The sequence below is a fragment of the Prionailurus bengalensis genome, chromosome E3, assembly GCF_016509475.1.
Source record: "Prionailurus bengalensis isolate Pbe53 chromosome E3, Fcat_Pben_1.1_paternal_pri, whole genome shotgun sequence".
Lineage (NCBI taxonomy): Eukaryota > Metazoa > Chordata > Mammalia > Carnivora > Felidae > Prionailurus > Prionailurus bengalensis.
This window is the reverse complement of record NC_057357.1, coordinates 6734113-6746441: the sequence shown is the minus strand read 5'-3', so window position 1 is coordinate 6746441 and position 12329 is coordinate 6734113. Positions and strand designations below refer to the sequence as shown.

The following is a 12329-nucleotide window of genomic DNA, read 5'->3' as shown; positions in this document are numbered from 1 at the left end:
GCCTCTTGCAAACGCTCTTCTGCAGAGTTAGGTCGTGCGGGGTGAGCCTGGTGCAGTCCTGAGAGGCACGCCCAGCCAAGACCCCGGTCCCCTATCCAACCTGCCTCCCCTACCAGGGTGCTGCAGGCTGGACCGATGCAGGAAGGCGATCGGGGGTAACCGATGTGCCCGGTGAGGGCCCCATCGACACCTACACGGGCGGCCCAAAGGCACCAGAGGGGCTGCGGCCGTCCAAATGCAAACCCAGCCTCCAAACACCCAGAAGCACCGAAATCCACAGAGCCCCCTGGGTCAGCCCTGTGGCCACGCCCACCTCCACCCTGAATCCAAACACCTGGCCACCGACCCGCTTTCCACCCCCGTTATTACGTGATTTCACAAACGCTTCGTAACAATCTCTCGGCAGGCATCCCTTTGAATTGGCTTTTCACACTCGGCATAACCTAAGGCTCGTCCAAGTCACTCAATCAATGGCTAACTCCATTCTGTCAATCTTAAGCGAGCACAGATGCATCACACACTCCCCATTCTTATTCTCAGTTTTGTGCCACTGCAAACAAAATGGCTGTGACATTCATGGACGAGTTCGTGCAGGGAAAGAAGTCTTCATTCTCTGGGATAAATCTGACCTGTTTTTTAGCTTTCTCCCACCTCCTCACTGGGTTAGGTAGCAGCCAGCACGTGCGATACTGGCCGAGGACGGGAGTGGGCAACTCTCGCTCCCTTGTGGGAACTAGAAGGTGGTGCTCGGACCCAGAGACGGCCTTCCTGGGAACGGGTGACCAGAGGGGATGCAGAGCTCGGAGTGAAGTATCTGAAACGCCCACACTTGGAAGAGGCTGTCAGAGCCTCACGGCGGTCGTCTCTCACAGTTCAGTTTTTAAAATTTTTTTTGTATCGACACCCAAATGACTTGTCTCCCTCTGAATGTTCTGTTTCAGATGACATTTGATTTAACCAGCGGACATTTTAAGGTAAAGACATACTAAACAGGGGCACCTGGGTGTCTCAGTTGGTTAAGCATCCAATTCCTGATTTTGGCTCAGGTCATGATCTCACGGTTTGTGAGTTCGAGCCCCACATTGGGCTCTGTCTGCGCCGAGTGTGGAGCCTGCTTGGGATTCTCTCTCCCTCTCTCTTTTTGCCCCTCCCTCACTTGTGTTCTCTCTCTCTTTCAAAAATAAACTTAAAAAAAAAAAAAGACTTAATGTCCTATTTTTTAAGTAAAATAAGACAGTCTCCACAAAATTCACCTCAGACTTTTCCTTTTTCAGGAAAGACTGACAGCATGTCACGTGAACATCACAAGGAAAATAATCTAAGGTGACCAAAGTGCTTCAGGGTAAAAGATATGAAAAGCTCGTATTTTATCGCTCAAAGAACATCTTCTTCAAGGTGTGGGATCAGCAGGGGAAGCCCCTCGACCTTAAGGCGAGTCCAGTGTTACCTTTAATGCCCAGCTCACAAAGCAGGGGAAGACACCCGGGGGCCCCGGGGTGCCTGGAATGATGGCAGGACACACCCTATCCTGGATGGATCAAAAGTAAGTCATGGCTGTAGCTGCAAAGCATCCTGTGTAATTAGTGGGACATATTTTCTTTTATGTGATTTCAACAGAGTCTACACAGCGCAGGTTTCCAGCCGTGTTCTCTGTGATGTGAGTTGTTAAAAGATACTTTAGACACACTGAGCCCTGGTGCTCGCCTGGGCTCCTCCGCCAGAGGGTGGGCAGGTTGGCAGGGTGGTGGCAGGACACAGGTGGCAAGATAGCCTGCGTGGGGGACACGGTCGGCCCCTGTGCACACGCGCTGTGGGAACCAGGGCCCCCGTCTGGCAGATGAAGACTGAGGTCCCGGGAGATCGGACCTGCTCGCCTTCGACCACACCAGGCTGGAGCCAAGGTTCATACTCCTGGGGCTCTCGGAAAAGGCCTGGACCCAAACCAGGGACAATTGATGATGACACGACCTCCTGGTCATTCTGCCACCTGAATCCACTATGAGTCTGAGCCCTACTTGTCACCTTGAGCCCACTGCCTCACCTCACACTGTTCAATTTTCCTACAAAAACCAAGTGTGGAGGGGGGTGGGAGGGGAGGGCGGGTTTAGCCTGAAACCCTCCTCTTCCCTACACCCTCCATCCCTCAGGCGGAGCCTGGTTCCAAACCTTAACCCTTCACTCCAGAGAAGGACGGGCAACCACAGGCTGGCAAGAGTCACCGTGACCTTGTGACCTTGTGACCTGAGGCTACATTTTAAACAGAGTGCTGCCAGCTCACCCAGTAGAGTGCTCACGAAAACAAGGAACTAGCTGGCTGAGATGTTAAAGACAGACCAACAACAGCCAAGTGGAACTCTCTGCAGGTATAGGGAAGGGACTCACCGGTTGTGAACTGGCCCTTTAGCTTCTGGAAGACAGGGTCCTGGGCGGTGGCCTGTGCCCGCCTGGCCAGGGACTCAGAGGCCGCGCTGGAGAACATGGTCGAGACGTTGGACACGTTCTCTAGGCCCACTCCGAACGTGCTCACCAACTTCTTGACAAAATTTAGAGTGTGGGGGGTAATTTTGGCATCCGACACCGCCCCGCTTTTCTCAAATGCAACAGAGTAACATTTCGCCAGGCCCTGCTGGAGCTGCCTGAGAACCTAGTGGAAAGAGACCCAAGACAATGCACAAAACAGAGCTCCCAATTCAAGCGGCTAACCAGCCACACGGCACCTGCTTGGCAGGTCCCACCGCCGCCTCCCGGCACACAGCACGTGTAAAATCAGACAGCACAGAAGGGACAGAACGCCTGTGCACTCCACGGTGTCAGCTGAGTTTTTAATGATGGGGACTAAGTGTCTTGAACATTAAAAAAAAAGAGAGAGAGAGAGAAAAAGAAAAAAACCCAAACCAAAACTCCACTTTTTGGGTCACACACATACCCTTCTGTTGTCGGAAAACCCTTTCTATGCAGCCAGTTCTGAAGTTACTGCTGCGTGTCTGACACACACATGAGGTAATAGTAACAAGGGGGCCTCTGGGCCAACAAGATGAACATCTAGACAACAGGGCTCATCACTCTGTCATCAGCTTGCACTGCTAACACCACTAAGGAGAGGGCCTGGCTGTGGAAAAGCTCACTGGAGGACCAACTCCGCCTCTGCTACCTACACCTGCACTCAGCGCACACCCAAGACCACCGCGGCCCGGGTAACTGCTGCTAAGTGATACTTAATTGAGCACCGTAATAAGCACGTCAAGGCCAGCGGAACTTTCTCAATTTCACCTCCTTCTCAAGTTTCCTGCTTCAAATATTCGGGGCTGCATTAGTGCGCAAACGTTAACTATCTGCTCACTCTACTGTTCGATTCGACAACACAGACATAAATGAGCAGGCACCCAATCTGAAGGCGACACGGCCCAAAGCACATGGGACGATGGGTTCTCTGCACGTACCTCTTCGTGCCAGTTTTCTCTGAACCAGACCATCTGATCGACGATGCCTTCCAGGGAAGACAGAAGAGTTGGGTGCAGTTCTCGCTGCATGTGCATGATTCGGCTGCAGCGCCACATTGGTGCTGTTGCTCTTATGGGCCCTGGATCTGATGCAGAATGGGACTGGTTACCCACTGAACTTGGCTGCTGCTGTCCAGAATCTGAGAGCAACACACACAACGCCAATGTCAGCGCAAAACTGGCCCGATGCGAGAGCTCGGTGCTCTAGAGGACCCATCGGCCAAAGCAACGCTGTTCCTGCCGGCGTGTTAGCACATCACGACAGCCGGCTCCCCGGGGGCTGGGTGGGAGCCGCCCCGGCTCCGCGGAGAGGTGCACCGAGGGACTCAGGCCCGCAGAACGCCACTGCCTACAGCCTGGCCTCCAATGTGTCGGCGGAAAGCGAACAGGCCCGTGTGCTGAGCGGTGAAGTGAGGTGAGGGTGCATGAGTGTTCGTGGTCCTCTCCTTTTTAACTTTGCTCAAAGTTTGAGCATTTTTTAAATGTTTGGAAAAAAATTCTTCACATTCCTTGCAGACAGCTCAGGGAATCTGAACGTACTTAATGGGCAAGTCTCCATGTTCTCATTGAGGAAAGCCAGACCATGTACGTTAAAAAGATATTTTTTAAAAATACAGTCATCTGCCACGTGAGAAATACGTCGTAGAACCCAAGGGCCATTTTTCTAGCTTCGGCTCAGTCAGAAGAAAAAAACCTTAATTTTCAAACGACCAAACCACACATCCACCTGGGTGTGGTGGCCGTGAGGCCAGCACAGAGACGTGCGTGCAGTCCCTGGCTCACCCAGCTCATCAGCTGGGGGTGCAAACGTGCCCAGTGGGTCAGGTCACTTTTTTAAATAGTCTCTGGCCTTGCAGCATAAACAACCGGGTGTTAAAAACGTCCTGAAGCAAAGGGGCTTCAACTGCTCACACAGTACCATGTGCAGTGGGCAACTGAAATCATTAGTAAGTTATTAACATACGAGTACTGTTCAATATGGATTAAAACCCTTCTGGTTTGAGTAAATTTTCACATCTGGTAAGACTGATTTCTATGCGGATTCTTTTGACAGCAGAAGATATTTCTTATAAAGGACACGTATAGTAGGTGACACTTATATTGCTTACCAGGACGCATTACTGAACTTTACAATTTGAGGTAAAAATTTCATATATTTTTTTCTACTTATGGACCAAATCACTCAGGTAAACAAACCCTATTAAACCACAGCAACGGCAAACCACTGACTTCCCTCAGTGATCAGGTTTTGCCTCCCAGCCCCGAAGTGTCCTCTCACTGGCTAGAGACAGACAGGCTGAGGGCGGGAGCGTGTCCACAGCCGTCGGCACATGGAATGCCCCCATGCAATAAGCCCTCCTCAGTCTGGCCCGCTGGCCCCGCCCGAGACATACCGCTCTTGTAGCGTTCCCGCTGCTCTATTTTCAGGGTCAGGTACAGGGTCCGGATGGGAAAGTAGACCGCCTGGGGATACACGCGTCCAACCTGCTCAGAGACACGGAGCATAAAGAGCACTGCTCACCACTGTGCTTCTAGATGAGGACAATTTGTATGGAAAATAACTTGTCGTTCATAAATGGGCGGGGGTCTGCATCTGGACCAAGGAGGCAAAATACTATACCACTGAGCTAATACACGAGTTCAGATTAAACAGCAGGTAAAATACCTAGTTTCCCTCGAAAGATCTGAGAGAGATCAACGTGGTGCCCAACTGGTTCTGCCTAGGGACGGATGGTTAATGACAGAGAAACCACTTTCGTTTGATTTGGCAAATCTGAGGAGGGCAAAACACACTGGTCCCTGGATCCTACTTGGGTAAGTAACAGGGAAACACAAAATGACACCAGTCAGTCTTTATGTTAGGCAATTCACTGGGAACCAATTCTATTAGGTTCATTAGTGAAGAACTTTATTGTACGTGACGGCAGCAAGGAGGATGCTGAAAATTTTCTATTTAAGATAAGAAACACCAGTCTTACCCAACTGGGGCTTTATGGCTTCTTCGAAAGGTCTGAATAGCTATGATCATGTTACTCACACTCTTCAAAATGTGCCCAGAAGACACCAACGACATCTAGCTCTAGACGTTCAATGGGGACAATACCAAATGGACTGAATCGAGCAGATAAACGTCAAGCAAAATGCCAGCACCCAGGAACATAGCTGCAGTCTCTCGAGGGAAAAAGTAAAACCATTTCTGGGTACAACGTGGATGATGCATCTCATGTAAAGACAGATGAGCGTCATATTCCTAAACGCTCAGTTGGGAGCCACTTCATTCATGAAGTCAGTCACGGGGCTAACTTTACAGAAAGAAACACAGTCAAGGGGACTGTACATGAGACAGAACAGTCTCCAAATGTCTACTGTCTGGGTCCTTCCTCTACCCAGCAGGCTTCTCACAGAAGAGGGACAATCTGAAATCATCTCAACTAATGGTCATGAAAGCCCATAGGACCCCAGTGTGTCCCATCTCCAAAGCCCGTCCCCAGTGCACACAGCTTTCACCCTGCACAACTGCACGAGGTGGGACAAGGCTACCATTATGCTGACTTCAGTTTGAAGGGAGGCTCCAAAGGGTTCCGGCACGATGATGGGAAACCAGCTACGATCAGATACGCATTTCACTGTATTTCAGAGTAATCACTAGTAACTGTACATTTTGAGAGAATGCTTGTTTCATCTGCATCTTTATGTGGCATCATACGCAAGCAAAAAAATTAGCATTTTAGCACGTAACAACCGAGTGGATTATTTCACTGCAACCTTGACCTATTCTTCAATCACTTCTTTTTTTTTTTCTTAAGGCTTTTATTTTTTGAGAGAGAGAGAGAGAGAGCGAGTGAGCAGGGGAGGGACAGAGAGAGAGGGAGACACAGAATCTAAAGAAGGCTCCAGGCCCTGAGCTGTCAGCACGGAGCTCAGAGCCCGACACGGGGCTCGAACTCACAAACTGCGAGATCATGACCTGAAGTGAAGTTGGATGCTTAACACACTGAGCCACCCAGGTGCCCCTAATTCTTCGATCACATCTAATTGTGCTTCAGATCAAGTGATGTCTAAATGTGTACATCTTCCTATCTTTCACTTATTTTCAGTATTTTGAGCATGCACTTTCTTTCCAGAAAACAACAATGTGAAATGAAGACATAATTTTCTTGTGAACAAAGAGACCTTGTTATTCGCACCTGGCTAATAAGGTTCAAAAGCAGCTTTCCCTCGGAGCCAACCAGGCAGGTGAGCAGCTGGGGGATCCAGGCCAGCCACTGGATGGGCGGCACGCCGATGCAGTACTTGTCGACAGCATCTGCCAAAGTATTTTTGTCGTCATCAAAACTCAGAAGCCACAGCACCTAAGACAGGAGGAAAAATCCTAGAGGTGAATAAAAATTCTGACGCCCTTAATCCGGTGCCTTTTCCCCAGCATAGCACATAGAATAGCCTTATGGGCAATGTGTGAAAAGTAAGTACGAAATGGCCAATGCTGCTAAACTTCACGTATAAATCACAGACGGATAAAAACCCAAGTGTGCACACGGTTCTTACGTAGACTCAGCATTACTGACAATCATTAACTGCCCCAACCTGCCGGCGACCAGTGGCCAGTGACCTCCGAATTCACACTCACGACCTCACCAAAACAAAATGGCCTTTTGCCAAAAATCTCTGATGAACAGCACCCCGGCGTCAGGTGGGCCACACGCTGGCAGCCTGGTGTCCACTGTCTGCAACAATTATATCGAGAAGTAGGCAAATCCGAAGTCAGATACTTAGGCAGCTTCTTTGCATCACTATAGCTAGTTTGTGTTTCTAGGGTCACTTTTAAATACTAGGTGCTGACATTCATTCCAGATGTTGACGTCAAATCAAGGAATCCTAAGAAACCCAAACCCTTAACAGACAAAACAGAAAGCAGAACTTACTCCTACATTTTCTACAAGGATTAATTCTGGGTTTTGTTTCTGTTTCTTGAATAAATTGATAAGAATTACATAAGTAAAAAGACGAGAAGCCACGCTGAGGAAGCAGCCTCAGGGTCAAGCAGTCACCCTCGGCATGGTCCATGGCACGGTGCTGGGGTGATATGGGACAAGAACTCTAGCAGCTGTGACCTCACCCTGCAGTGTCTGTGGAAGTCAGAGGATCCCACGCCCCCTGCGACTAGAGCTGAGCAGCTCTGTGACCGTGCGCACCTTCCCTGCAGGTGAGATGTGAGCATCTATGGGGTGTCCAGCAGGTAAGCACCGCTCCCCCCACCCCGCCCGCCAACAGCCTCCCCGGCAGTCTCCAGAGGGAGACCCCACAGAGAACACTGGACTCAAGTTTTCTTAGTTCGCAAATGGAACCATGACAGATGCTGTCAAGAGTGACAGGGACCGATGGTGCAGGCGTGAGACAGTCCCCCCTACCCCAGCACGGATTAGGAAACAGCCGATTCCTCGTGGAAGCCTTAAGGCTACTGGAGGCCCTCGGGGAAAACCGGTTCTTTCGTTCTCACCTTGGCTAAGTATTTCCTCGATTTGCTCTCATTCTGATGCCGGCAGGCGTGCAGGTAACAGGTGATGGCGGACACCCCGAGGTGCAGCTGCCGCTCCTTCACGAAGATGTTCTCCAGGTAGTCGCCCCACATGGCCCAAGCTTTCACCAGCACGTCGTGCATTTGTACAGCTGCAGAAAAGGCTTTGTTTGCTTCCTCAGATCTGAGAGGACACAAATCAGAGCGTAATTATTTTTAGGTGAGCTTTGTGTAACATAAAACCATATTTTAAGATGGATAATTCAATGGCGTTTAGTACACTCAAAATGTCATACAACTGCTACTCAATTGGGTTCCAAAACACTGTCATCATCCCAAAACGAAACCCACACCACGGAGCAGTCGGTCTCCGTTTCCCCCAACCTTTAGCCCCTGGTGACTGCCAGCCAGCTTTCTGGCTCTGTGCCTTGACCTAATCCGCATGGTTCATATAAACGGGATTACAGATCATGTGATTTTGCGTCTGGCTTCTCTCAGCACAGCGTCTGAGGTTCACCTATGTTGTAGGCAGCGTCAGCCTCTCGTTCCTTTTTATGTCTCACTTCTGTCCGTTGCACTGCTTACCCGTTCACTTGAGCTGTTTTGCCAAGTTTTGTCTGTGCCGGCTACTGTGCACAGAGCTGCTATGAACACTCGTGAGCAAGTGCCTGCTTGAGCACCATTCCTAATTCTCTTGGCTATGCATCTAAGACTGGAATTCCCAGGTCACAGGATAATTCTGTATTTAATTTTTTGAGGAGCTGACAAACCATTTTCCACAGTGATTGCACCACGTCACTAGCTGCAAATAAGAGACGGTTTTGCATCTTCCAACAACGTACAAGACACGAAAGAACTAGATATTCCTGCCCCTTGTGAATCTAAATGCAGATCAAATCCAACCACATGAAAAGGATCATACACCATGATCAAGGTCAAATGAGATTTATTGCAACACAAGGTGGTGATCAACAAACAAAAAGTCAGCCCATGTGATGCATCACATGAACAGAATGAAGAGGAAAAACATGGAGCCCATCAGTTGGTACAGGAAAAGCATTTGATGAAATCCAACACCCTTTCATGATAAACACGGCCCACGAACTAGGTATGGAAGGAAACTACCCTAACAGAATAAAGGCCACACATAAAAAACCCCTGGGTAACATCACACTCAGTGCGGAAAGGCTGAAAGGTCTTCCTCTATGATCAGGAAAAAGGCAAGAACTTTCACCACTTCTCCTGAACTCAGTATTGAAAGTCCCAGGTAGAGCAATTAGGCAAGAAAAAAGCAAAGGCATCCAGATTGGAGATGAAGATGTACAATTATCTCCATTTGCAGATGACGCGATCTTATGTGAAGAACACCCCCAAGAATCCACACACACACACACACAAAACGATCAGAGTAAATAAACACTTCACAAAGTTGAAAATGTAAGAGAAGTATACAAAATTCAGTTGTGTCTCTATACTTTAGCAATGGGGAATCTAGAAATAAAGTTAAGAAAATGATTTACAGTAACATTAAGATCTTTTAGGAATCATTTAACACAAAAAATGCAAGACTTGGGACGTTAAGAGCTATAAAACACTGTTAAATGAAGCAAAGATAGACACCTCTTGTGTTCGTGAACGGGGAGATTTAATATGATGATGACAATATTCCCCAAGTTAACCTACGGATTCAAGCTCTACAATCCTGGCTGCCTCTTTTACAGAAATGGATAACCTAACGTTCACGTGGAAAAATGTTAGCGACTCCAAACAGCCAACAATCTCGAACAAGAATCAAGCTGAAGAACACTTCCCTGTTTCAAACTTTACTGCAAAGCAACAGTGAGCAACACGGTGTGGCAGCCGTGTAAGGACAGACGTACATCAGGGGACGGAACCGAGTGTCCAGAAGCAAACCTGGATTCCTCTGGTCGACTAACTTTCAAAAAGGGTGCCAAGGTCATTCTACGGGGAAGTAAGTCTTTTCAAGGAATGGTGCTGGGACACAGTACGTACAAGTGCCAAAGAACGTATCTGGACCACTACCTCATGCCACGTATAAAAATTAACTCAAAATGGTTAAAGACCTAAATGCGAGAGCTAAACCCGTAAGACTCTTTCAAGAAATCACAGAAGTAAATCTTGTGACCGTGGGTTCGGTGGTGGGGTCTTAGCTATGGCATCAGAAGTACGAGCAGCCTAAGAAAATGGATGCACTGGACTTCGAAACGAGAGGCTGTGTGCGTTGGGGGCACCGGCAAGAAGTGAGGTGTTGCAGTGACACACCCGACAGAGAGACCTTCGTCCACACGTTTTAAGAACTGGAGCTCGAAGGTAAAAAGTCAGATAATCCAACTAAGAAATGGGCAAAATAACCGAACACACGTCTCCGGGGAGAAGGATAGATGCTCAACACCACCCACCACCAGGAAAAGGACGGTCAACACTGCAGCAAGGCACCAGCACGGCCGTGATCAGCAAAGTGGGAAGTAATGAGTGTTGGCAAAGATGCGGAGAAACTGGAAAGCATAGAGACTGCTGGTGGGAATGTAAAATGGAGCAGCCACTGTGCAAAACCATTTGGCAGATTCTCAAAAAGATAAAGTGCCACATGCCACAGAGTGATTTCACTCTGAAGTATGTGTCCCCAAGACCAGTGAAGGCACATGCTCACACAAAACCTTGTACGTGAACGTTCACAGCAACATGACTCACAGCAGCCACGAGCAGAAACCATCCAAATGCCCATTAACTGTTGAGCAGATAAATAAAATGTATAGACACAAAATGGAGCGTTCTTTACCCACAAAGTGGAGCAAAGCACTTGCATCAGCTACAGCACAGACAACCCTTAAAACCATGATGCTGCGTGAGAAGCTGGGCACAAAAGGCCACAGACTGTATGGTTCCGTTTATACGAAATGTTGAGAATGGGCACGTCATAGAGATAGGAAAAGATTAGCAGCTGTCAGGGGACAAAGGAAGGAGAAAATAGGGAGTGACTGCTAACAGGTATGTGGTTTCTTTTGGGGATGATGGAAAGGTTTTAGAAATAGCAGGTGGTGATGTATACAACTCTGTGAATGTACTAAAACCCATTGCACCGTATGCTTTCAAATGGGTTATTTTATGTCATGTGAATTTAAAACACTAAAACAACAACAACAAAAAAAACAAAAAAAAACCTTTTACTTTGACAAAATCACTTCCTTATTGTTATTTTTTTTTCCAACGTTTTTATTTTATTTTGGGGACAGAGAGAGACAGAGCATGAACGGGGGAAGGGCAGAGAGAGAGGGAGACACAGAATCAGAAACAGGCTCCAGGCTCTGAGCCATAAGCCCAGAGCCCGACGCGGGGCTCGAACTCACGGACCGCAAGATCGTGACCTGGCTGAAGTTGGACGCTCAACCGACTGCGCCACCCAGGTGCCCCAATCACTTCCTTATTTAAAATAAGCTAAAGAAGTAACCCCTATTGAAAACGTGAGAGTTTGAGAGCGCTTCAAACTCTACATATGGCATCGAGCAGCATCTTGTCAGTATATCTCATTTGTACACTTCTTATAAAACTTCATCTGATGTGCATTTCTGCAAAACAGGATTCTGTGACCTTTTTCTGTAATGCACCAGATGATAAGCAGGTTTAGGCTTTGTGGGCCCAACAATTTGTCACAACTGTGGCTGTAGTGTGAAAGTGGCCACACAGGCAGTGTCAGTGGGGATCGGTGTGGCCCAGCACATCACTTATAAAAACCAGATCCTGGCTGGGTTTGGCCTGCATGTTACTACCGACTGGTCCCCTGCTCTAAAACAGGAAACGTCTCCATAAAAGGAATGAAATCACCTCTGGTCCAAAATGTCATGCTGCGAAAATGGGGAAATGAACCCATGCCATCAGCATTTTTGTGTTCAACCAACTCATTTTTTAAAAAAAACGCCTCTAAGTTCTACACATCAAACTGGCTTACCAATCTGCCGCAACTTACTATCTTCACAGAGATAGGACACCTGAAACATCACACCGGACAACTGTCACCGAACCATACAGACTTTGAGCTTCACAGGCACTTCAAGTTATAAAAAACTATTTACGTAATCTGACGAATCTTCCTCTTACTCTCCTTCTACGTAACATACATACTTGTTGATCTGAGCCAAGAACATTCCCTTCAGGGCGTAAAACTCAGCAGTCATCTCTTTTGTGAAGTATTTTAGGTTTGTAGATTCAATAACTTCAAGGCCCTGTTTAAAAACAAACAAACAAAAAAAGTAGGAAAAGAGTTACTGAAATTTCATCAAAATATTTACCTAGGC

At 47.9% G+C, this 12329-nt stretch overlaps 1 protein-coding gene across 1 annotated transcript in view; it reads right to left on the bottom strand.

The window, feature by feature from the left end:
* LOC122471279 (transformation/transcription domain associated protein) overlaps positions 1-12329 on the bottom strand; it is a 113468-nt gene that overhangs the window by 12268 nt on the left and 88871 nt on the right. The window contains 6 exon segments of the mRNA XM_043559673.1: positions 2383-2644; positions 3441-3640; positions 4895-4985; positions 6689-6853; positions 7999-8200; positions 12157-12257. Coding sequence (XP_043415608.1) covers positions 2383-2644; positions 3441-3640; positions 4895-4985; positions 6689-6853; positions 7999-8200; positions 12157-12257 — 1021 coding nt within the window.